Source organism: Nilaparvata lugens, chromosome 2 (genome assembly GCF_014356525.2).
Source record: "Nilaparvata lugens isolate BPH chromosome 2, ASM1435652v1, whole genome shotgun sequence".
NCBI lineage: Eukaryota > Metazoa > Arthropoda > Insecta > Hemiptera > Delphacidae > Nilaparvata > Nilaparvata lugens.
Window position 1 is genome coordinate 93,951,108 of NC_052505.1, and position 26,743 is coordinate 93,977,850.

Genomic DNA, 26,743 nt, shown 5'->3' on the forward strand with positions numbered 1-26,743 from the left:
CATTTGAATAATTGACATGCACTTAACTCTTAACATTACACATTGATAATTACAAATTTTTGATAGATAGATTAGCCTACACAGAATTCAGCTCACTAGAAAACAAAATAATTGAAAATAATTTCCTACTTTATACTCATAATGTCATAATTTGACAAATCGTTAAAACTATTCACAACAAACAACATGGAAAGGAAAAATTCAACAATAACGAACCTCCTTGAAATGAGTAGAAACAGCGCTGCCAAAGGGCCAACCCTAAAAAACGAATTAAAGGACGTTTTAAAATCGATAGGAAGAAGTGAAAATCAAACATTTCGATACATCGATAAAAAACGACCCACTCTGTCGCTGACTGCATTTTTTATGAGAGTCGCAGGAATGAAAATCGACCACATTTGTCGCCTCTGCTTAGGAATGTGACTCACTCTGTCGCTGACCGCATTTGTCGTTAGTCCAGCTTGTCGTCAGTGTGAAATAAGGATCGACCCAGTTTGTCGTCGACCCACTTTTAAAGCCCGCAGTTGGGAGTTTGAAGTTTCATCGGTTTTTGTTTGAGATTCAAAAATTTAAAACCATGATACATAACCTCCACAACCACAATGAAAAATCGCAACAAACTGTGCATACTCCGTAAACTTTGCTTTATAAAAGATGAAAATGTGGTAGAAAATTATATAACTTATGCTGTTTAGTTCTTCAGTATATAGTATTTATTTGGTTTACAGAATTGGAGCTTTTTATACAACTTCTTTGGTCATTATCATAGCTAAACAAGAAGAACTATTTTTGGGTGAGTAAGAGTGAATTTTACCTAGGTTCTCATCATTACTTAGTTTATATGTTTATTTTAATGTTTCATATGAGGACTAACACTCAGCAAAGTACTCATTCAATGTGTTTACACCCTTGAGAAAAACAAAACTGGAAAATACCATTGAAACACAACACGTTCAGTGGCATAGCCAGAAAAAAAAATTTCGGGGGGGGATCATAACATTAGAGTTAGATCTATCCCAGAATCAGCTGGGATGGACGAAGTTTAAACCCAGAAGGTTCTAAAATCGTGGCTGAACAACTTGCAAGTGCACTGGAGTGTCAGGGTAGGAATTCAGGATAGCAGCTAACAAAACAGAAAGATGACCGAAACCGCAATAGACCAAATAATACAACCAATAAAACAATAGAAAATGCACATCCACACAAAAAATCGTTGACTGTTCTCCACCTAAATATTCAAAGAGGTCTTCAAAATAAACTTGATGGACTAGTAGTAGAGCTCGAAAAATTTCACCCTGATATTCTAATTATCTCAGAACATGGCTTAGGCACGGACCAATTAAATCTCACAAATATCGAAGGTTTTAGACTGACCTCCAGTTATTGCCGAACTGAGCATATGTGGGGGGGCATAGCTATTTTTGTAAAAAATCATTTTTCTGTTGACATGGACGAGCTTCAGTTACCAGAACAATGCAAATCAAAGGAACAAGTGTTTGAAACTGTTGGATTGATACTCAAATATCAATCAAGAAAATTGATTCTAATAGGAACATACAGATCTCCTAGCACTGATACAGCAGAATTTTTAGGAAAATTGGGACAGTTACTGGGACAACACACTAAGAAGTCAAATGATATAGTAATACTGGGAGACGCAAACTTTGACATACTCAGACCAGATGAGCGTAGTGTAAAGGACCTTCGAAATGTGTTATCCGAGTTTGGATGCAGAATACATCACATCCCTGTAACAAGGAAAACCCCCACTACTGTATCCAGCATTGATGGGTGTTACACAACTATCAAACAAGAGGAGATCGAGGTAAAAGCACACTATACACCACTTTCAGACCACCATTTGTTGCTATGCAAAATAAAAAATAGAAGTAAAAGTTGTCACACCACTTACAGATACTCTAGGAATGTCTCAAAAAACAAATTAACTGAACTAAAGCAAATGTTAAATACAACAAATTGGGAGTCTGTCTATATACCAAAGTCTGTCGAAGTAAAATATAATAACTTTCTGCAAATAATGCGCCAGAGCATTGACCACATTATGCCTCTAGGACCGAAAAAAATGAATGTACCAAATAAAATTATTTTTTTGGATTGTGAGTTGCAGAAGATGAAAGTCTCCCTTCAAAGTTTGCATGACAGATACCTGCTGACAGGATCAATCGAAGACAAAGACAGGTTTCAAGAGTCAAAGAAAACCTATGACATTGAAATGAAGAGGAAGAGAACGGATCACACAATGAACAAAATAAAAAACTCAAAAGACAAAACCAAAGAGCTGTGGAAAACTGTGAATAGTGATAGAAATAAGCAAGATGGAAGGCAGAACAGCATAAGGCTTCTTCTGGATGATAAGCTGACAGCAGATCCACTTGAAATCAGCAATATCTTCAATAGCATCTTCACCTTACTCAAGCATCAAACCACACAAATCAATCACAAACCAGTACCACATCTGAAACTGAGCCCGACAATAGTATACCAATTTTCTCAGACTTCAAAAGTGTCACTCATCACGGAATGGATGAACTTCTTAATAATTTAAAGTCCAACAATTCGGCAGGCTTTGATGAAATCTCTGGGAAGATGCTGAAATTCTGCAAAGAAGAAGTCATAAAACCATTGACCCACATCATCAACACCTCATTGAGTCAATCTACTTTGCCTAGTAAGATGAAAATTTCCAAGGTGTATCCAGTCTTCAAGAAAGGAGACAAGCTTAATCCAAACAACTACAGACCAATATCAAATTTGCCTGGAACTTCAAAGCTGACTGAGCGGGTGGTGTACAATCAGTTAATAGCACACCTGGAAAAAATGAACTGATTTCATCATTTCAACATGGTTTTAGGAAGGGGCGGAGTACAAACACAGCAATAGCATATCTCTGCAGGGTGATTAATGAGATCTGGGAGGAAAAAAGGATAGCATCTGGCCTGTTCCTAGACTTGCAGAAGGCATTCGACAACTTAGACCAAGAAATCCTAATCACAAAACTGAAACAGCTAAACATTCAGGGCCAAGTAATAGAATGGATCCAAAATTATTTCACTGAAAGGTATCAGTATGTTGAAATCAGTTATCAGCAGCACACTGCCTTGACTAGTGCCAATCATCTCTTTGCAAAATGTCCAAGGGTGTTCCTCAAGGGTCAATTCTAGGACCCTTGTTCTTTCTCATTTACATAAATGACTTCCCAAATAATCTCAAGAAGGACCAAAAATGTGTACTATTTGCAGACGATACCACCATAATAATCCCATCAGACAGAGTATCCGAAAGCAACGATGTAAGCTCGACACTTGAAATGGCCACAAATATATGTAGGAAACTGAAACTATCAATCAATAAAGACAAGACAGTAAATATAAACTTCACTCCAAAGGGACAGATATTCAATATGGACAACAATGTAACCAATGAACCAACAAATACAAAGGATTGTACAAGATTTCTTGGTATCATGATGGACAAGCACCTGAACTGGAATGAACATATTGATCTTCTGTGTAAGAAATTAGCTTCAGCCACATATGTACTTCGTAGAATAAGATGTACCACTGATGTCAGTACCACATTTATCGCGTATCATGCCCTATTTGCCTCACAGCTGCGATATGGCATTGTTGCCTGGGGAGCATCAGCGCAGGTGCACATGGACAGAGTTCTACGAAGCCAAAAAAAAGCCTTACGAACCATCCTAAGAAGAGATGCACTGGAGCACTGTAGACCATTATTTGTCGAAAACAAACTACTTACTGTGGTCTCTATCTACATATTTGAAACCATAACTCTTGCCATAGACTCAAGCCTGAATCTCAGAAATAGCCAACACACTCATAACACAAGAGGCAAGCTGAACATTGACCTTCCGCAACACAGTCTGAGCAAATTCAAGAACATACCTACCTATGCAGGCTCACATTTCTTCAACTATCTACCGGACAGCCTAAAGACTTTGAGGGATTCACGGACAACATTCCACAGAAAGCTGAAAAAATACCTCATTGCAAGACCGTACTATGCAGTGACCGAATTTATTGAGGAGCATACGTACCACCACCTTAGAGTATAGTGCAGGATACTCTATACACCTTGACGACTCTGACAGAGGAGACCAAATCCATTGACCGATGACCCCGATCCCAGGACCGTGAGGAAGACATCAGAAAAAAAAAGAGTAGAAAACACCTAAACTTTGAGGGTGTCGCCGGGGGGGGGGGTGTGGGGGTATGGAATACCTCCCACCGAAGGGGGGTCCAAAATTTTGAAAATATACCTTCAATTTGGTGGGATTTTACGCAATTTCCACTTTGAAACAAACATTCCATTTAAGTTTTTTTGGTGATCAGTAAGCCACTTATTATTTAAATTTTCCCTTAAAAATTTCATAGGCTTTTGGGCTTTTGACTAAATAACAAATAGAATGGATTGTAGTAGAATTTCATTAGTCATTCAAATGTTTGTCAAATGTTTTATCTACATACACAGGAGATAATCCTTAAAATATGACGACTCCTACAGCTACAGGACTGCTGGGAAGACGGATAAAGTAAAGTAAGTAAAGTAAAGTTTAAAAAAATAACGATTTTGCAGAAGGCCTGCTCAATATTAAGATAACAAGCCAGAATGCTTAAATTTTGGCTCCAATAAAGCACTATATCAACCAACTTTATAGGCTTAGTTTAACTTGATTAACAATTTTAGTGTGTTCAAACTTACCTACATTGTTTTTTTGGGGGGATAAAACTTTTTTCAAATATTATGGGGATGTGTCCCTCCTGTCCATGGTAGAAACTACGCCCGTTCAACATAACTGTGAAACTTTCGGGGGTACTCTAGAAGAAGCTGCTGGATCTTTGTTTAAGGATATGCATGAAACTGAGTAAACTATAATCAGCTAGAGCAATATAAGCTATATTGATTTTTTTCATAATAATAGATGGTGAAAAGTGAACTAACTTTGAAGTGCTATCTGTATTTCCTCTATCCCCTTCTATCTAGTCCCTACGCAAAAAATCAGGTTTCATTTCAGGGGGGATACATCCCCATAACCCCCACCCTGAATACGCCACTGAACACGTTCTAACTTGCATGTAGCTGCTCACACTTATCGCAAGCACCAGCAAGTGCCCGCGTTTAGGGTGAGTGTTCCTATTGCTCTTCCAGATTTTGTTTTATTTGATTCCAGAGTTTGTTTCTCATCTGCACATATATTTATCCAATGTGATCACACCCTAAAGTAAAGAAAACGCGTTCTTTTTTTCTGTGGTAGGATCCGACAATTTTGTCCAACTACGTTGCGACACCACGAAGGATCTTTCACTATTTACGCTCCGGCTGGTTAGTGTTCTTGGGTATAGGTCATGTTAAATTAAATTGACGAATTTATAATTATAACTTGAATTTATTAGAGAAATAATTACAGGCTCCAAACTCTGGAGTCATTTCGAACCGACAAAATAAAGCGAGCATAGAGGTTATTTAACAATGATGTAGTAGCACACTAGAATGCTCTCATGAACAGTTAGTCAAACACTCCCACTTACGTTTCAAATCGAACCTGACTAGCCGGCTGACCATGCGTGGTCGGACAAGTCAGTTGAACGGTTTATCAGACTACCCGACAGCATTCCCCCCGCCCACAACAACCCTGTTCATGCTCCGACGTTGAAGACATCAATAAGTTGGTCAACATATCGGATAGTGAATGACCCATTGATATAGAGAATATATATATCAATAGAATGACCTGCTTTACTAACAACTTCTTGCTCTGTAAACATGAATCTAACCTCTCACGATGAAGAATACCTAATGTACCTTCATACCTTCTGATTACCCACACTTTGGGATCGATGGCGTCATAAAATGCAATGAGTGTACAAGAGTGATTCATTTATTTATTTTATTTAATCAGACAGAATTACACAACTTTTAGAAGAGTACGATACCACAGGCTTACTCCCAAAACGGTTCCAATTCTAATTTATACAACAGTCCAAAAGTAGCTATAGTGAGTCCACGTTATAATGGGAGTGTTTGATTAGCAATTGTAGTGTATATTTATGGCGTTCAAGGTATGGCCCTTGGGTTGCTGAGGGATTATCTGGCTAATCGTAGACAGGTGGTGTAAATTGGCGGTGCTGTGTCGAATGCTCGTGATGTGTGCTGTGGCGTGCCTCAGGGATCGATCCTGGGACCTCTCCTCTTCCTCATCTACATCAATGACCTCGGGCTGGATGGAAGTGCTCTGCTATTTGCTGATGACACAACCCTAGTTGCCAGGGATGAGGATGTCAACTTGGCGATACACAGGTCTGCCCAACTATTGGAGGTTGCCAGTGATTGGTTCCTGGTTAACAGACTTGCACTGAACGAGAGGAAGACGCAAAATCTACTCTGCACTCTGAGGCGGAACCCTCCAATCTTCGGGGATTGCGTTGTTAGGCTGCTCGGATGGATGATGATTCATGATGGATGCCACTTTGACTTGGGAGCAGCATGTTGACATGATCTGCAATAGACTGTCAATATAATTTCTTGCTTGATAAAATATAATTGATTATTTTAAACTAGAATGAACAGTTAATATTACATTAATTAACCGGTATCAGTTACCCTCCATTGACAAGACAGAGGATCGGCAACGTTGTTCTTCTATATTTCTGCAATGCCCTTATAACGTTGATCTCACTATAGGTTATGTGTCACTTCAACAAGTAATGCCAAGATATACTGTTCATAGACTGTGTGGAGGCGATGGAAGATGAGCTTACAGTGGGCAACAAAATCACTGTATATTTATTTAAATCATTTATTTTATTTCGCCATTTAAAAAAACAATCACAAATAAATAGCAAATCAAATATGATGAACAATAAATTTAAACAAAATACAAGTGTTAACTTAAAAATAAGAAAATAATAATACAAAATCATAAATATCTCTTTACGTATGTATATAATAATTTACGTATTATTATATGGCATCACCAGCAAAAGAATAAACTCTGCCCGCTGGTGACCGTTGCAAATCGAAACTATTATAATATTAAAAAAAAATCCTCATCATTGAGTCCTTTCTGAGAATTCATTGTTCGCAGAGCCTTCTTCTGTGGAGGCGAGATGCTCCTCACTCTGAATGTCCTCAGAGTTGCAATGTCCTCAGGATGGGTTGCTTCAAGAGTTTATAATCAATTTTCACATTATCATTTATCATGCCCCGGGCTATAAATGGCAAACTAATAAATAAATACATTTTTATTGTCATTAAGCAACATTGGCAATAGACAGGCACTTGCCCAAATTTTTGAGGGCGCAAGTTAGAGATGATGAAATAATTTAGAGAATCAAAATACCCTAATGACATTAGAAATCTGCCCTTCAAAATGCATGGAGAACAGGAAGAACTTGGAATCCATGACTTGTTTTAATAAATTATAGAACATGAATTGAAGTTTAATTTCTCAAATCTTGAAGTAGCTGTTGAAACATTTTTCTAAGTACCATAGTCTATTTTTCTAAGCAGAACAGTCACCAACTGCTCATCAGAGAGAGGATTTTCTGCGTTGAATAGTCTGAAGAATGTTAAGAGGTTTACAGTTTTGTGTTTGGAAGATCACGTCTTGTTATTAATTTCATAATATATAAGTGACATCGATTATTTGCTTTTTCATTACAGTAATAGGGGGCGCCAGTAGGACATTTGCCCGGCGCCTGTCATTATCGAGATATCCGTCAATTTCGGTATGGATGGAAATGAATTGTTGACATGACAGCATGAACAATACAAGGCAACCTAATATTCCGTGTTTACTTAACACTTTAGTGAGGCCCACGTTATACTTAATGGTAGTGGAGCCTTTTCTCTGTTTTGCCACTTCTATAGAGGATGGCTGATACTTCATACTTCTGTCCTTCGTCATGGACCAGCTTCCTAGATGGACGGCGTCTCTTTGTATTCAGACCTAATTTGGTCGTCGTTGATTATACATTTTTTTACACAAACTTGAGACAAACATTACCTTTATACCTAAATCTACATCTTTTACCCATAATATGGGATCGATGGCGTCAAAAACATATAATACACAAAACAAAAACAAAAAACATACATGAGGCATGTTTAGCAAGACAGCATTTCCGACAAATCATCACTCATATCCACTAACACTGTAGTACGCCTAGATTTTCAAGTGCTTGAATACAACTCTCTCGAACGCTCTTAAATCCTACGGTTTCACTCCTGTAGGCAGCCTACAGGAAAACATTAATGTTTTCAAAGCTTAACAAGAGATACCGGTATCTCTGATGTAATATTAACTGTTCATTCTTGTTTAAAATAATCAATTATAATTATGTTATTTGTCAAGAAGGTTCAAATTGGCTCTCATTGTGTTCTGTGAAGCCGCCAAATGGTTGATTCGAATACTGGAAATGCCAAATAGTAGATACCCTAGGAAGTGCTACGATATTATGGTATCAGAATTAGCGCGGGGAGGAATATTGATAATTCAAAGCTCAGATTCAATTGGGTACATTCACTAAGAAGCTAGTTTTTCAATGCCTCAGCAGAAAATTTGTGGACGAATTATAGTAATGATGTGAATGCTTTGAAACAACGCTATGAAGAGCTTATAGAAGCATATTGTGGTAATCTGTACAACTTAGATGTAGGTAGAACCATCGATTGCCAATCCTCTCCAAGATACAAGCAGTTGAATCCAAATATCATTTTAGGTGAGCAGTTCAGATTTAGATTGGCCTTTTCGAAGATTCGTTGTTTATCCCAACAAAGATTGGCTAACGACCTGAGTATTTACCTGTATGTTGAAGGGAAGGGTATTTGGATAAATTGCAAAGAGCACTGTCCAATCGGCAACTTTAGAACTGATGAGACGGTAGAACATTTTTTATTAGTATGTCCCATGTATTGCCACATCAGGAGGCAATTCACTGCCAAATTTACTCATAATATTTATTGTAAATGACGCAGATAAAATAATGGTACTGCTATCCAACTTCACTGTAGAAAAAATAAATTCTGTGTACAATTTTACAGTAGAGGCGCTCAAAATAAGATCAGAGATACCAAGCGTAACAGGTTGAGCCGGCAGTGAGCCTTTTTTAAGGTGCGTACAGACTTTCGCTCTGCTCCACAATCGAACGTCACTCGAGCAGATCGATTGATGATCGACCGTGGAGCAAGAGTGGAACGCGAGAAGAGCTAACATCTCCCGTAACGTTCATGATTGGAGCGATGGCGGAGCGAAGGCGGAGTGTGTTGGAGGCGCGTATATCTGTACGCACCTTAACAATTGCAGCAGTTCAATCATGACGTTTCACTCAATTGAATGAATTGTGTTATCCTGTTTGTAATTATAATCAATGTTTTCATATTGTTTGTGTATTTTGTATGTTTGTATAATGATGACATTGTGACTTTGTATGGGGCGTGGCCCCGATTGCAAATAAAGATAATTTATTCGTCAAGAATCTATATTTTCAAAAGATCGATTTTCATAATCGAGGTGTGATATTTTTCAATCAATTATAATTCTACATTGTTAAGCACCGATCTGGCAACGTTGCGGAGGTAGAAAAGGATAGAGCTACCTGCTGTGTCGAATGATAGAAAGTAGCCTATAGCAACACCAGTGTTAATAAAATATTGCCATTATAACGTGGACCTCACTATATCCAATGAAAAATCACTTTCTTGATAATAAAACGTGTTTTACTTTTGCAGTATGACTGATCCAACCAAAAATTGGTGTTCAGAAAACCCTACAGGAGCCATATCCAAGCGATCGTTTCGCATAGATACTTCACGAAAAGATGGGTAAGTGAATTGTTCAAATACTGTTCCAGCATAGAAAACTGGAGTGATCCGTGGTCTAGTGGATAGAGTGCCTGCGTAGCAGCATAGAGATCCCGGGTTCAAACCCTCTCAATACCAAACGTTTTTTAACCAGATCACTCCCGTGTTATCGGATGGGCACGTTAAACTGTCGGTCCCGGCTGAAGTATGACAGTCGTAAGGCCCATTGACGGCTTAAATTATATATTCAGGCGGTGGGACCTTCCCTTGCGGGAACTCCCCACCAACAAAAGCCATACGAATTTACTTTTAGCATAGAAAACTATATCATGAGTAGGATGTTGAACCTAGATACTTTTATATTAATATTACTGTTAATTAGTCCTCAATGAGAGGAAAGATGGTCGAGTCTAGAAATAGATCAAGTCCCAATACATGAATAAGTTTTGACATGAAATAGGACTTCACATTTTGATGGTTTTCCCTAGGCCTAGACTGAGTTGGAAATCGGCATGCCATCTTGGAATGAAAATTTAAATAAGCCTTAGATCTCAATCATGAAACACTAGAATATTATCTAATAATATCACACATTTATCAAAAAGTTGCATACATTTTTCAACACTCATGGTTTTATCTTCAATGTCAACGCCATAAGTGTTGAAACAGGTATGTAATTTTTCAATGAATACGTGATATTATTAGGTAATATTGTAGTACCTCATTATGGATAAAAATATTACTATATCTCACCAAAAACAGTATCAGAAGTCAAATCTCAATCAGTTTGTTATATATTTAATGAGGATTTGAGGTATTAATTGTGTTACATGAGTTAGCCTATAGACTAGACAATATATAGGCTAGCTGTTCAAGGCGGTTGTAAAATGCATGCTATGATAGACCATATTCCATGTTAACTTCACTGATTCTCTTTTCTTCTAGAATGACTAATAAATATTTGTTTTAGTACATTATACAATGAAATACATAATATAATCTATTCTACCTTTTTATTCAATAGATTACTGCTGCAAATACATCATACAATCACTGCGCGGAATAAAAAGAGCAAACATTTCAAATTTGATGAGACAACTTTTGATGACACTGGAGAGCAGTTAGCAGCCATTGATCATGTTGGAAACATTGTAGTCATTGATTTTTCCTGCCTCAGGTAATTTATTTCGTCATACTTTAATCTATAATATAATTAAGATGAATAAATAATATAATAGAATATTTTCCATCATCGATATTATGTTCACAGAAGGAAACGGGAAGAACTCGAACCAGCGTTGACACCAATTTACTGTAATACAGAAATATTTATTAATGAATAATATACATAAAATAATATATACTATGATAAAGGAAAGAACTGGCTTATACGTACGAGATTGAGAGGAAATTCACGAATGATGCTTCATCACGCTCAACTACTCAACTGATAAACTTGAAATTTTGCATAATAGATTCTGCATAATAGTATTTATCTTGTTTCATTTTTATAGGCTCCCTTTTTTATATATTTCTTTGCTTATGTGAGTTAATATTCTGCTGCAGGTGAGTGGTTTATCAGTCAGTTTGATTTCATGCATTAATGATTATTTTGAATGAAAGTTCTCATTATTTATCAGTTTTTATATATCTTATATATTAAGCCTATTTTATGCACATATTTAGTGATCCCCTCATTAATTTTTTTTTCTATGCTTATGAGAGTGAACATGCAGTTGGAGGTGAATGGTTTTAACAATCGGTTTGATTCGTGCATTGAGTGAATTATTTTGAATGATTATTCTTATTGTTCAGCAGTTTTTATATCTCGTTATTCATATTATGTGCATATTTAGTGGATCTCTTCATTAATTTTCTTCCATGCTAATGAGAGTGAATATGCAGTTGCAGGTGAACGATTTTTTAATTAGTTTGTCTCGTGCATTGAATGAATTAACACCACTATTATGCACTTGTTGAATAGCTGAACTCGTAATTGCGTACAATCACTATCTCTATCATTTCATTCAGTGTTATCTTGACTGGCTTGTTTTGACTCCTATAAGTTTTCTCTCGTTTCTCGCTTTACAATTTTGTTTATACTATTGCCTCTTCCTTCATCTTCTGCATTAACAATGAATAATTAAATACCGTACTGAAATTTTTGTCTTTTTTATTTTTTTGAATTCTGCATGATTTAAATATTTTTCTATTGAGCGCTAGCTATGTCTGGTTGTGATTTGTGTTGTGTGTGTGTGTGTTGGTGCGTGTGTGTGTGTGTGTGTGTGTGTGTGTGTGTGTGTGTGTGTGTTTGTGTGTGTGTGTGTGTGTGTGTGTGGTGTGTTGGTGTGTGTGTGTGTGTGTGTGTGTGTGTGTGTGTGTGTGGTGTGTGTGTGTGTGTGTGTGTGTGAGTGAGCGAGGAAAGGAGTATGAGAGAGTGTACATGGTTTGGGGTACTTAGTTATCACTGAGTTTCTATCTATCAAGCTATTTATTTTTGGGTCAGCAAACCCTTGCTTTATTTTGTTTTTTTTCTCATCCATTCCTTCTGTTTATTTTGGAATTCATTTTTGGTTGTTTGTCTAGATTTAGTTTAGTTTTGTTTACTAATTATCGGTGATGAGTGCGGAATGGGTTTATCCGTTCATCTTATTCCATCTTTAACTGTTTTTTCCTATTTTAATTTGTACTTTCAATTTTAATAGTACTATTCCATCCAATCATTCTATTTGTTTTTTTCTTTCTATTATTAAAATTGTTACTGTCATGGAGAGAGTGAATGAGCAGCATAAATATTTATCAATATACTATCAAAATGTTAGAGGTTTGAGGACAAAGACACACTCATTTCTGACTTCACTCCTGGCTTCTGATTATGATGTTATTGTTATCACTGAGACGTGGTTGTGTAATGGAATCATGGACAGTGAGTTGTTCACCGACTCCTATATTATTTATCGGAGAGATAGGCCACAAGGTATGGGGTGGGGTCCTGATTGCTGTTAATCGTAGGGTTCGCTCTAATCTATGTCCCTGTTTAACTCTTGATCCGTACGAGAGTCTTGGTGTCAATATCAACTTTGAGGGTGTTAGCCATACAGTAATCGCTGTTTACATTCCTTGCTCTTCTAGCTTTCAGTACTTCGATACCTATTGAGTCACCTGGAATCTTGTTATGCAGCTATTGGTGATAAGTTGATCTTTTTGGGGGATTTTAACTTACCTGAAATTACCAATGATAGGTATTGTTTGGAGCTGGGCTCTCCTTCTGCCAGAAGATTGGCCTCTTTCGTTAACTTTTATGAGCTGGCTCTCTGTAATACAGTTCTTAATTGTAATAATCGTATCTTGGACTTGGTCTTTTCCAGCATTGACATTAATGTCGAGCGTTGTGATTATTTCCTGGTTCCAGAGGATGCTCACCATCCATCGCTTGTCATTACAGTTCAGATGTTGTCCACATTTCCTAATTCCCGTTCGAATTGTATTGAACTGTATGACTTCAGGAGGGCGGACTATCTCATGCTTTATACTCAGTTGAGAGATTGTCATTGGGAACTCATTTATAATTCTTCTGGTGTGGATGAAGCTGTTGATATATTTTACAACTTCATCTATGAGTGCTTTGATAATTGTGTGCCAAAGAGGAGGGTCAGGCCGGGAGGCACTAAATATCCACCATGGTTTAATGCTGAAATAATAGGATTAATGAAAAGGAAGGATAGGTGTGCTAAAAAGAAGAGTTTCTCTTTATACCACTTGGAACAATTTAAAAGCTTGAGAACTCGGGTCAAGCAGTTGATTGCTCGGCAATATAGTAACTATATATCCAGGGTGGAGTCGGGTATCAAAAGTGATGTCAAGAGCTTTTGGGGTTTTGTCAACTCAAGGAGAACTAATGGCTCTACTCATGAAGGTATGCATTTGGGTGACCAGGTTTTTGGTTTGCATGATTTGCCGGATGGCTTTGCTCAATATTTTTCTTCAGTTTTTTCTGATGACACACACTTGGCTGATGTCGACGATGGCAACATCAATCCTGGAATTAATATCCCTTCCCTTTCAATTGGTTCTATTGACCTGAGTACAATATTGGCAGCAATTGGTAATCTGAGACCTAGTTCTGGCTGTGGCCCTGACAATGTTCCTCCATTTATTGTAAAGGGTTGTGCTGAAATACTGGGTCCTCCCATGAAGTTCATCTTTGATCTGTCCTTGAGGTCTTCAGTGTTCCCCACCAGATGGAAAATTGGTAAGGTTATTCCCATATTTAAGTCTGGAAGAAGGAATGACATATCCAACTTCCGCCCAATAACTCAATTGTCACCTTTTGCTAAGGTATTTGAGAGAGTGCTTTATGATTGTGTGATTTGTCATATTAGTCCCTTTTTATCTAATAGTCAGCATGGTTTCCTGAGGGGTCGCTCAACCACAACTAACTTGCTTGAGTTCACAGCTGATGTTTCAGAGGCGCTTGATGTTGGGGGTAGAGTGGATGTAGTATACACTGACTTTTCCAAGGCTTTTGATAGAATCAGTCATAAGCGGCTTGTTTGCAAATTATCTAGTTTTGGTTTGGTGCCTCAGCTTGTTAGTTTCTTTTCTGACTACCTGAGTGATCGTCTTAATTATGTTTCTGTCTTGAATTTGAAATCTAGCACTTATGTCAGTTCTTCTGGTGTGCCTCAGGGTAGTAATTTGGGTCCTTTGTTGTTCTTAATGTTTATTAATGACCTACCTGGCTGCCTGTTGCAATCCAATTGTTTGATGTTTGCTGATGACTTGAAGATCTACAGGAGGATTGATTGCCATAATGACTCTGTTCTGCTGCAAAGTGACCTGGATTCTGTCTCGGGGTGGTGCACGGATAACGGCCTCGATCTCAATGTTGGCAAATGTAAATTTATGGTCTTCACTCGTAAGCTGAATTATCCTATTTTCAATTATAGAATTAACGGCTTTCAACTCTCTAGAGTCGATATTTTCAAAGATCTGGGTGTATTGTTTGATTCTTCTCTGAGTTTTGCTCCCCATGTCCATTCTTTGGTTGGTAGGGCTAATAGGATGCTGGGTTTCATCATGAGATCTACGGCTGGGTTCAGAGATGTTGAAGGCTTGATGGCTCTCTTTCCTAGCCTTGTTCGGAGCTTGCTTGAATATTGCGCGGTGGTCTGGGATCCCCATCTGGTGGGTCTGATACATGAGATTGAAATTGTTCAGAATAAATTTTTGAGATTGTTATTTTGTAGAAAACAGAATCGTCCTTGTCCTTTGGGGTTTCCAACTGGTGTGTTGCGCAGCATGTTCGGCTTTGAGACTTTGGCATCCAGACGGAAGGTACTTTCTTGTTTATTCCTCTATGGTCTTGTGAACGGTTCCGTGAGCAGTCCTAATCTGTTGGCAAGGCTGAATTTTAAGGTTCCTGTCTTCAATAATCGTAATCGGCAAGAGTTCTCAATCTGTAGATGTAACACGGTTGGTCATTATTACTCACCAATGAATCGTATTCCTCGTATATTCCTCTGCTGTGATGGTCAGGTGGATCTCTTTTGCTTGTCTAAATGGAGCTTCAAGAGAAAAATGTCGCCATTCTTCAATTGAAGAGTAATATAGACCTGTTGTTCTTAATTTACTCTGGTTCACAATGGCCTTTTTTTTTTGTTCTCTCCATGGTCACCCTTTTTCCACTAACTAACTTTTAATATTTTTTCCACTTCCCTTTTGATCCCTTTTTGTCTAGTTATTTTATCACTTCTCTTAGAACCATATGTAATACGTAGGTTATATGTTGTTATTTTTTGTGGTTATGATTGACCTTATTGAATAATCAAAATTCAAATTTTATCATTTACCTTTAACATTGTTCTTTTCTTTTCAGAGTAGCTATTATACTATTTTTCTTTTCTGTTTTTCACATGTACCATTTAACATTCTCTTTTATTATTTGTAGTATTTATATATATCTATTTTTTTGTAATAATTTTTTATAATGTATTTCCTGTATTCATGAGTGCGTTTTGGGCTGTTATGCCTGTTGCACTCCTAGATTTTTGTAAGAATAAATAAATAAATAATAAAAATAAATAATAAAAATTCTTATTTACCGAGGATGGTTATAGGCCTGTTTTCAATACTTCAAGATTTTATTATGTCAAGTTTTCAATTGGACCCTTGCGGAGCACGGGTAACCTGTTAGTCTATAATATAATAAGGGAAAGAATCGGTTTATACATGTAGGGGATAGGAAATTCACGAATGACGCATCATCACGCCGAACGACTGACCTAATCAACTTGAAACACTTTATATAGACTCTTAATTTATCGGATGTTTATATGTCTATTTTGAATTTTTCAATATTTCAGTAGGCTACCTACGTCAAGTTCTCAGTTAGTCTTTTTTTTTTAATTAGACCGTTGCGGAGCATGTCAATAACCTCCTTGTCAATAATAATCGAGTAGGTAATTGAGTTTTAACTATTTATCTATTTATTCAGTTACTAATTGATGTTGTACTTCTATTGTCTTGTAAAATAACAGCGTTGTGTAGATAATGAGATCACTATTGCCAGTAAATGTGTGTGAATACTGGTAGATGGTGACAAATATTCATGAAACTAAGTATTTTTATAGGGATACTTGAATTTTTAATAACAGAAAATCACTATTACTCTTATTATACAAGGTGGTGCATGCTTTTCGAACCGCTAGTACTCGGCGACGGGAGGAGGTATTGCCCTTGAACGAATGTTGGCAGACGGCCCATAGTATGCCGTTTCAGTCGCCATGGAGCGTTGAAACGTTCAAAATCGTGTGTTTGCTGTCGAGCAGTTTTTTTCAGAAACAATGAATCTGTAGTCACAGTGCAACGTCTTTTCCGTCAATATTTTAGAGTTGGACGTCGAGGTGCAGTGCCTGATCGAAATACTGTACTCCGATGGGTTGCAGCGTTTAGAAGTAGTGGTTATGTGATGAAATATAAACCACCTGATCTTCCCCGTTCAGTTCGTACTCCGGAAAATGTAGACCGTGTTAGAGTCGTCTAGTCCTGAGACCATGTCGTCTAGTCGATAGTCTAGGACTAGTAACACCTGCCGTTCTAACTCGGTCTACAATTTCCGGAGTACGAACTGAACGGGGAAGACCAGATGGTTTCTTTTTCCAGTACTTCTAAACGCTGCAACCCATCGGAGTACAGTATTTCGATCAGGCACTGCACCTCGACGTCCAACTCTGAAATATGAACAGAAAAGCGTTGCACTGTGACTACAGATTCGTTGTTTCTATGAAACTGCTCGACAGCAAACACACGATGTTGTACGTTCCAATGCTCATAGTGACTGAAACGGCAAAGTATGGACCGTCTGCTAACATTCGTTTAAGGGCAATACCCCGTCGCCGAGTAATATCGGTTCGAAAAAACAAATTCGAAACTAGCAGGTTTAAAACATTGTTCTTTCTTTAAATACTTATAATCACAGAGAAAAGATAGCATAAGAAGATATCCCATAATATTGGACGTTGATGTTCCAATTTTCAAGCTGAATTTTTGTCAACTCAAGCCGATTACTTTCGACTACTGTCTATCTTTACTGTTTTGTTAGGGTGAGAGTGTGAGAATGGCTATCAGCGTCACATAGCTTCACGGAAAATGAAAATAAACTATCAGCTGGAGTTTTAAAATTAGAACATAAACACACCCTATACCATGGGATATCTTCTTGTGCTATCCTTCTCTATAGTTTCATCCATAGTAACATTTTTTACTACGTTTTTGATCCATGATGAACATACAATAGTTATTTGTGCAACTAGTGCGCAAAGTGACAGTTTGCTGCACCGAAAGAAACGTTTACGCCCGAGCCGTAGGCGAGGGCGGAATGGTTTCTTGAGTGCAGCAGAGGAACTTTGCGCACGTATTTCACATTAAGTTTTTCCTACAGTTACCATTGAATATGAAAAGTGGGTAATTATGGGTAAAATTGCCAGAAATGCATCAAATGTTTTTCTGTGTAATTTTATTATTGATAAAAACCTTAATTTATTGTCAAATTGAATAAAAATGTTGTCCTTGGTTATAATATCTAACTAATAAGGTGCGCGTTGTGCTTCGTTGCACCTCTGCTCACTATAGCAGCCCACTCACTGTTACCAACTTCATTTTGATTTTGCTGCACTGTTGCTCCATATAACCTACTAAGTATTTTGCGTTGCCATGTTGCAAATCTGGAGTGCAGAAAAATTTTTCCCGCACTAGAGCGGAAAAGTGATTCTTTGCGTTCTGTAATCAGTGTAGCAATGGCCACTTTTGAACGTAACTGTAGGAAAACATATTTACATTCTTACACAGCACAGTGACTACCAGTGTCACATAGCTTCATCTAAACAACTACTAGGACTATCGGCTTTAGTTAACAGTGAAACATAAACGCCCTATTCCATGGGATATTTTATTATGCTATCTTTTCTCTATGATAGTATTTTGCAAACAAATCAATCATTTGATTGTAATTACGTTGGCAAATGAATGAATGTTCAAAACACACAGAATAATTCAACGGGATATATATTTTTCAGGTTTTGGTTGTTACCACTAAGACTGGAATGCTCATTCATAAAATTCTCATCTTACCGGAAAAACGAACTTCTGATAGGTAAACTTGATGGGAGCGTGTTACTGATTGACACAGGTAATATTGTCAGCTTTTCGTTATAAATTACAGTGCAACCTCGATATAGTACATCCCCGTTATAATACATTTTTACTTTCATTGCCTTATACCATAGGTAAGGAAAGTATTGCTTTCCAAAAAAAATTAAGGTACACTAATTTCAAGTTTTCTATACGTTTCAAGGTCCCCTGAGTACAAAAACATGATTTTTGGGGGTTGGTCTGTGTGTGTGTGTGTATGTCTGTGAACACCATAACTCCATTCCTAATTAACAGATTGACTTGAAATTTTAAACTTAAGGTCCTTATACCATGAGGATCCGACAATAAGAAATTCAATAAAATTCAATTCAAGATGGCGGATAATTACTAAAAAACCATGTTTTTCACGTTTTTCTCGAAAACGGCTCTAATGATTTTCTTCAAATTTATACCATGGATAGCTATTTATGAGACCTATCAACTGACATGAGTCTCATTTCTGGGAAAATTTTAGGAGCTCCGTAATATTCTTGAGAAAAATGGCGGATAATGACTAAAAAACCATGTTTTTCACGGTTTTCTCGAAACGGCTTCAACGATTTTCTTCAAATTTATACCATAGATATTCATAAGCCCTATCAACTGACATGAGTCTCATTTCTGGGAAAATTGCAGGAGCTCTGTAATATTCTTGAGAAAAATGGCGGCAGATAATTATTAAAAAACCATGTTTTTCACGATTTTCTCAAAAATGACTTGACCGATTTTTTTCAAATTCATACCGTGTATAGTTATTTATCAGCTCTATCAACTGGCATGAGTCTTTTTCCTGGGAAACTAATGGGGGTTCCACCCCATCCTTGAGAAATTGACTGTCCGACTGTGTAACCTATTTCTCGTGCATGAGGTAGGTAGGTAGAGCAGTTTATAAAAAGAACACAGTCATAGTCGAGATATTTCATCTGTAGAACAGCTGTTTTGACGACTTTTGAAAAAATCATCGAATTTCACAATTTACACAAAGGAAAAAGTACTCTGAAAACAATTATATATATACACATAAACAGTAGTCTGATCGTAGTTTCAAATATTTGGCGCCAATCGTCATTATATTATTCCCTTAATTTATTCTCGTTTAAGAATGGGGCTTACAGTTCAATGAGCAAGGACAGTTGTGTGAGTGTACCACACCAGATTTTTGCTTTAGTCTCTTGAAACGTCCATATGGCTTTCAACATTCATTTGGGTGGCTCGTTGGAATAAGTGATAACGCGCCGGTCTAATAATCCAAAAAAACCTAAGTTCGAATCTCGACCGGGGCAAAAGTTGTTGACCACAGCACAATCACATAGATACGGCCAACCTGTCTTTCGGAGGAGACGATAAACCGTCGATCCCGTCTACATAAAAAGTAGTCGTCATCCCTCTCACTCATTACCCAAGCACAAGCCTAAGCGCTTATGTGGGCATCACCCTCAGTATAAATAAAAATTAATCAATCCAACAAACTCTTTATTTACACATTGTTGTAGAGAAAGTTAATTGTATCAAATATTGTATCGTGAAAATCCATAATATAATAAAGGGAAGAACTGGCTTACACCATTGCTGTCTCTATACTATAGAGACGGCAATGCTTATACACGTACGGGATAGGAAATTCACGAATGACGCATCGTCACGTCTGAACTACTCGACTGATTAACTTGAAATTTTGCATATAGATTCTTAATTTAAATGAATGGTTATAGGCCTGTTTTAAGTTCTTCAGATTTCAGTACGTCAAGTTTTTAATTAGACCGATGCGGAGCACGGGTTATAAAATAGATCGAAACATAAAACATTTATTGATATAGAACACCCCGATTGAAAACAGACCTCTAAATAGTAGATTTTTTGACCGGTCCCTTAAGATTTACTATACTGTAGTTTCCACTGTATCATTGTCATCAGTTGATATACAATAGTCTTATTACTGGACTATATTTTTCAAAATTATGATAGAAATAAAACCTGGTTTTCATTAGTAGAGTTAGTGGTAGAGCTCCCTGGGCAAGTACTAACTATCTTGTGAACTCTCCCAATGAAAGTAGAGTAGAGTCATGGTAGAGTACTAGATTTTAGTAGAGTAGAGTGTGATAGCACCGTGGGATACTATAGTCTGTGTAAAATAAGTTGAGGCTTGGGCCTACATCTGAAGAAATTATAAAATTGTATGTTCATGGTAGAGTAGTCATGTTAGAGTACTAGAATAAATAAAAATATACATAACCCTCTTTCAATTAAAAAGGGTACTCAGATTTATATCGTTATTTATATTCAAAAGTACCCCTAAAGAAAAAGGCAATTAGAGTACTAGTTTTTAGTAAAGTAGTGTGGGATAGCATCGTGGTATAGTACTCTACCACTTGCCTTCCCCCACCACCGCTTCTCATTTTACTCTACCACTACTATTTTCATGAAAACAGTCTCGAGCAAATAGAGTAGAGTCGTGCCGTAGGCTATCAAGTTTAAGAAGAAGCCTACTGTTATTTATTAAAAATTGAAATTGAAATTTATTTGTCAAATAATTTTACAGACATATCTGCAATCAAAAAATAATAACAGTAATAAAGTTATCAAAAGTACAAAATTTTAGAAGTATACAGAACAATAAAATTGACAAGATTATGCAATAATATTAAGCAAAGTGATAATAACTATTTTTAATAGTAAAAAAGTATTAATTTACTAAAAAGTATTGATATTTTAAGGTTAGTTCTGTTCACTAGACAACACATTTTACCTACTATTCTCAAATTGTAGTGAAAACAGTTATTCGACCAAGTAAGTAGAGTAGAGTTATCTCGGTAGTGTTGGTATACCAGATACTCGTCTACTAACTCTACTGGTGAAAACCAGACTCAAGGACTGGGTAAAACCTCTCCCACTATGTATTTTTGGCATAAAATTAAATGAATAAAATAAAATATTCAACAAATCATATACTTTTTGACTGTCACAGGTTCAGGAGCTAGCAATGGTAATCTACTTGGTCATACAGAGCCAGTTTCTCAAGCAAGTTTCGCAACGGGAGAACCGTACTGCTTGACTGTCTCGAAAACTGAGGCCATAATTTGGAATCTATTATCGGCAAGCAAACACCACAGGTTGGCGCTTCATTCAGATGTGGGCTATAGACAGGTTTGTGAAAATTCTACTAAATAATCCCGGGGGTTCCAAAAAGAATGACCCAATTTTAGACAGTTATATTATTTTTTTAAAATTGTGCACAAAAACCAATTATACATCAAATTACTCACTGACGTATCAAGTTTATGATGATTTATTATAAGTGTTCTCTGTGTCCTCGTTTTGAAGCTCGGACAACATCTAGACGGTAGCCAAATTCATAAATTCTATTTCTGCTCTTTTTTTTAAAAAAAAAGTTAACATGAATATTGAGAGTGGCTATTTTGTTTTCCATTTAAGAGTGTTTACCACGTCCAAAATTTTAAATCCTTTTTCCTGAAGTTTTCCTTTTATCTCCTGTGGATTGCAAGTGCTGTGTAACTCCTGCACAATTACTCTAATGGGTCTCGTTTGCTTGTTTTCAAAGGAAGACCAATTCATTTTTTGTCATTCAGCAATGGTGCAGCTAGTCTATAATAATCCTCAGATTCAACGTTGAGTTTTAAGCTATCATTATTCAATAGGGTAATAGAGTTTTTTGTTCATTCAAAATCTTATACACTACATGATAGTTTTGTATTTGTAGAGTATAATTGGAGGAGGTCTCTTTAGTTGTTTGATACTAGGAGTTTTTTTCAGCATTCTCTTTTAGTTCAGTTTCTCTACGTGAACTTACTTTCTGCTTATTGGATGATTGTATTGGAGGTGAGTCAGAAAGCTCTCTCTTCCTCTTTCTTTGCTTTTGACGAATCCATTCTGTTTCAGTAGATAATTCTTCTTCATCGGTATGATAATTGTCCGTATTTTTTCTTCATTCTTAGGTTTAGTCTCTAACAATGATAATCTATTTTGAAGCTGCTCAAGTTGAATTTTAAGTTCAGAACTTATTTTTTCTGATTGCTGGAATTTTGTATTAGCTTCGTTCCAAGCTTTAAATAAAAGTTTTTCGCATTCTGATTGAATTTTGTCAGTTCGAACCTTGTAGGAGACAGGTTTATTTCTTCAGTTATTATAATAATAGTCGTATTTTCATCACCGTTCATAGTTACGATAGTTCAGTTCCCACAATAGAATTACCGATTAGCACTCACCGAAGCAGCAATATCCGAACTCGGCTATAGAAATAGATGCTAACAACGCACACACACACACACACACACACACACACACATACATACATTCACTCACTCACAATTATTCGGCAATGCCGTTTTCACTGACACAACAGTTTGATGGTATACTCTTAGAATAATTACATGAATTCCACAAAACACGTCTACTCGCTTCGGCTTTTAAAAGCTGACTAAGAAAACTGATGCTGATAAAAATTTTAATATTCATCTGTAGTTCCATAATATATTTCAATGAGCTCTAGTATACTTTGAGTATTACAGTAATAACCCAAGTCAGTTGCTTGTTATTATCGTAATAATTATATCTGGAATTTGTCCCAGTGATTACAAAAAGTAAAATCCTCAATAATCATAGGCTATAGTGAGGTCCACGTTATAATGGTAGTGGAGAAAGAAGGAGAATAGCTTTGCCGATTCTCTGCCTTCCTTACAGGAAAGCTAATACCGATATATCTAATGTAATATTAACTGTTCATTCTTGTTTAAAATAATCAATTATATTTTTTCGTAAATAAAAAATATTTTGCAATTATCAAATAGTAACTAAAATATTCTGTTAATTATATTTCTTCATTGTTGAAAAAAACCTGTCATGTGCAAGAAAAGGATAGCGCTATCTGCTTTGTCGAATGATAGATAAGGATAGCAACACCATCGTTGATCAAATACTGCCATTATAACGTGGATCTAACCATAGCTCTGATTCCATTATATTGTATCATATTGTCAATGAATAAATATATTTTATTACAGATTTTTTTCATCCCGGTCTCGAACAAAATTTTTGCCTGCTTCGAAGACAACACTGTTCACGTTTGGAAATTCAAATCATTCGAATGTGCCAAATGTTCTCTCCCTTATCAGTGGAACAACAAACCTGTTTCATCTTTCTCCGTTACAAGGTAATGTATAACTTAAAATTATATTTTGCCTCCATTCGCTAATTGAAATGACATGAAAAAGATTTTATTTATCCAAAGAATAGTGCAATAAGAGAAAATCAGTATTTTATCATCGAAACAAAGAATCTTTACAGTAATATAGTGGTTTGGTATAATGATAAGGTTCTTTTATATGAATGAAGAAAAAACAAAAAAACATCCCGAGGCCTAGCCTGTGTGAGGTATTTGTATTTAGTATTCAGTCAAGTCTTGTCTTCAGGAATATTGCCTGGTTTTCATTAGTAGAGTTAGTGGTAGAGTTCCCTAGGCAAGTACTAACAATCTTGTGAACTCTCCGAATAAAAACGTTCATGGTAGAGTAGAGTCATGGTAGAGTACTAGTTTTCAGTATAGTAGAGTGTGATAGCACCGTGGGATACAACTCTACCACTCGCCTTCCCCCACCACCGCTTCTCACTCTACTCTACCACTACTATGCTAATGAAAACAGTCTCGAGCTAGTAGAGTAGAGTCTCGCCGTAGGCTATCAACTTTAAGAAGTATTGTTATTTATTAAAAAGTATCAATTTATTAAAGTGTTAATTTATTAAATGTACTGACATTTTAATGTTAGTTCTGTTCACTAGACAACACACTTTACTTACTATTCTCAAATTTCAGTGAAAATAGTTACTGGACCAAGTAAGTAGAGTAGATTTAGCTCGGTAGAGTTAGTATGCCGGTTATTTTTTTTAATCAATAATGTGTAATACAATATCGTTATCAATTTAGAATAGCTTAAAGTCAAAATAGAATAGCTTATTAGTCTCTAACTAGGTGCTACAAATCTCTTGAAAAATGTGTATTACTTCTAATTCCAGGGTCATAACTTGATTGTCTATTTTTCCAGGGATGGACAAACTATAGCTATTGGAGGATCTTCATCAGTGGTTATCCTAATGTCAGTAGAAACATGTCGGTTGAGAAAACGTTTGCAGTTAACAAAGTATATCAATTCAATAGCGCGGCTGGAGTTTGTTCCTCAACCATTGACGGTGGCTCAAACAAGGTGATTTTCTCTTTCTCACATTTGCTCGCATAGTAAGAAACGATGGTGATTTTCTCTTCTTTTTTAATTTCCCAGTCTAAAATTTTATTTGAGTTGAAAACTATTTAATTATTTCATTCCATTATGTGTATATGTATTATAGTATACCGGTGCGGCACCAAAACTTCTTTTTTAATGTAAACGTTATTCGGTCAGCTGATGTCGTTGTACAGCAAATTTGGTATCTTTTGAGAGTTCAGAACATAAAGTTTTCTTCCCGATATGCTCAGTCGCCATCATGCATTGGAACAATGCGAAGCGTACATTTGCCATTGAGACTTATTTTTCGGTGCTCTATGATCACAACCCAGCGTGCATTTCGAAATCGCTTTAATGTAGCCCCTTTGGCTACTGTCCCGGACCGGAAATCGATTGTTACGTGGGTCACTACGTTCAGACAAACTTCAAGTGCGACAAGACGAAGAACTGGAGTCCCTCGGCCCATTAGGTCACCTGAGAACATTGAAGCAGTGAGAGTTTCAATGTTGCGATCACCACAGCGTTCTGCGCGCAAACATGCGTCTGCTCTGGACGTTCCGATCGTTCCCTTCTGTTAGACGAATTCTTCTGATGATTTTTATTTCCCTCACACAAGGTTACAATTGTGCAGAACTTTTTGAACGTGACTTCAATTGAGGGACACTTTCCAGGACGCCTTATCTAAATTAGGAGCGGCCCGCCCGATCTCCCGATTGAACCCTTGTGATCCATACAAAGTGTTTTATTTACTTTTAAACGAGGAAGTTTCGCTGCCGCACTCTGTATATTCGAAACTGATTCCTAGGATTCTAGGAAAATGAAGAATCCAGATTTAAAGTTTATGAGTGAGCAATATCATTTGAATATAATCAAATCAATTGTGTTGTATTTTATGATGTGGTGTTTCCACATTCATATAAATAAGAATGTAAGTATGTTTGTATGTTCATCATGGATTCAAAAAATAGGTGATAAAAACCTTACGATCTGGATGAAACCATAGTGAAAGGATAGCATAAGAAGATATCCCATGGTATAGGGCGTTTATGTTCCAATTTTCAATGTTAACTCAAGCTGATAGTCCTAGTACCCCTTTTTCGTGAAGCTATGTGACGCTGGTAGTCTCTCATAGTGTGCCGTTGTTTACACTCTCACCCCAACAAAACAGTAATAAAACACAGTACTCGACAGTAATCGGCTTAAGTTGACAACAATTCGGCTTGAAACTTGAAACATAAACTACCTATACCATGGAATATCTTCTCTATGCTATCTTTCCTCTATGATGAAACTTTGTGAATTTGTTATTTAAACATTGGGGAAGGGTTTTGAGCAGAAATTTCGGGGCTATTTGAAATTAAAATGTTCAAAGTTATATAGGACACACACAAATTAAGGTTATTCAAATATACGCTTCCATTTTGAAGTTGTCTTTGACTCTTCCTTGTTAGAGTCTTACTTAAATGAATAAAAAAACACTATTTTTACTGGAAATTGAATGATTTCAATGCCTCATGACTCCTTTTATCTTAGCTGTGAGGATACTTCATAGCTCTTATGCTGTGAGGATAATAGTGGGGGCCATTTTCAGGGAACATTGTATACCGTTATTTGTCTCTCTTGGTACATAAACGGTTTACAACAAATATATTTATGTTGTTGTCCAGTATTTACACAAAAATGAGCACAAGAGGTATGGTTCATTCATACAAACAACGCCAAAGACAACAACTGGATACCCAACGTACACGATTAACCAAGTACAGAAGTCCCATCACGTCTTAGGAACAAAGGTCTACAATAGGTTGCCAGAGTCAATAAAAAATTATCCAGTCTCTTTGTTCAGCAAATCACTATTTGAGCTTCTGCGTCAAACCACTTTTATTCTTTGGAGGAGTTTTCACACATTCTTTTTAATTAAGTGTTAAGTGTTATGAATATTCTACTGACGTTGCTGATGAATATCTATCTTATTT

General features: G+C 36.6%; 1 protein-coding gene across 1 annotated transcript in view; it reads left to right on the plus strand.

The window, feature by feature from the left end:
- The first annotated feature begins 567 nt into the window (after positions 1 to 567).
- Positions 568 to 26,743, plus strand: part of LOC111046778 (TBC1 domain family member 31) — a 30,267-nt gene continuing 4,091 nt past the window's right edge. The window contains exons 1-7 of the mRNA XM_039422139.1: positions 568 to 793; positions 9,772 to 9,864; positions 10,868 to 11,020; positions 18,420 to 18,532; positions 21,500 to 21,678; positions 23,553 to 23,701; positions 24,591 to 24,749. Of these exons, the coding sequence (XP_039278073.1) occupies positions 9,773 to 9,864; positions 10,868 to 11,020; positions 18,420 to 18,532; positions 21,500 to 21,678; positions 23,553 to 23,701; positions 24,591 to 24,749 (845 nt within the window). The 5' untranslated portion in view covers positions 568 to 793; position 9,772. The remainder of the gene's footprint in view (positions 794 to 9,771; positions 9,865 to 10,867; positions 11,021 to 18,419; positions 18,533 to 21,499; positions 21,679 to 23,552; positions 23,702 to 24,590; positions 24,750 to 26,743) is intronic.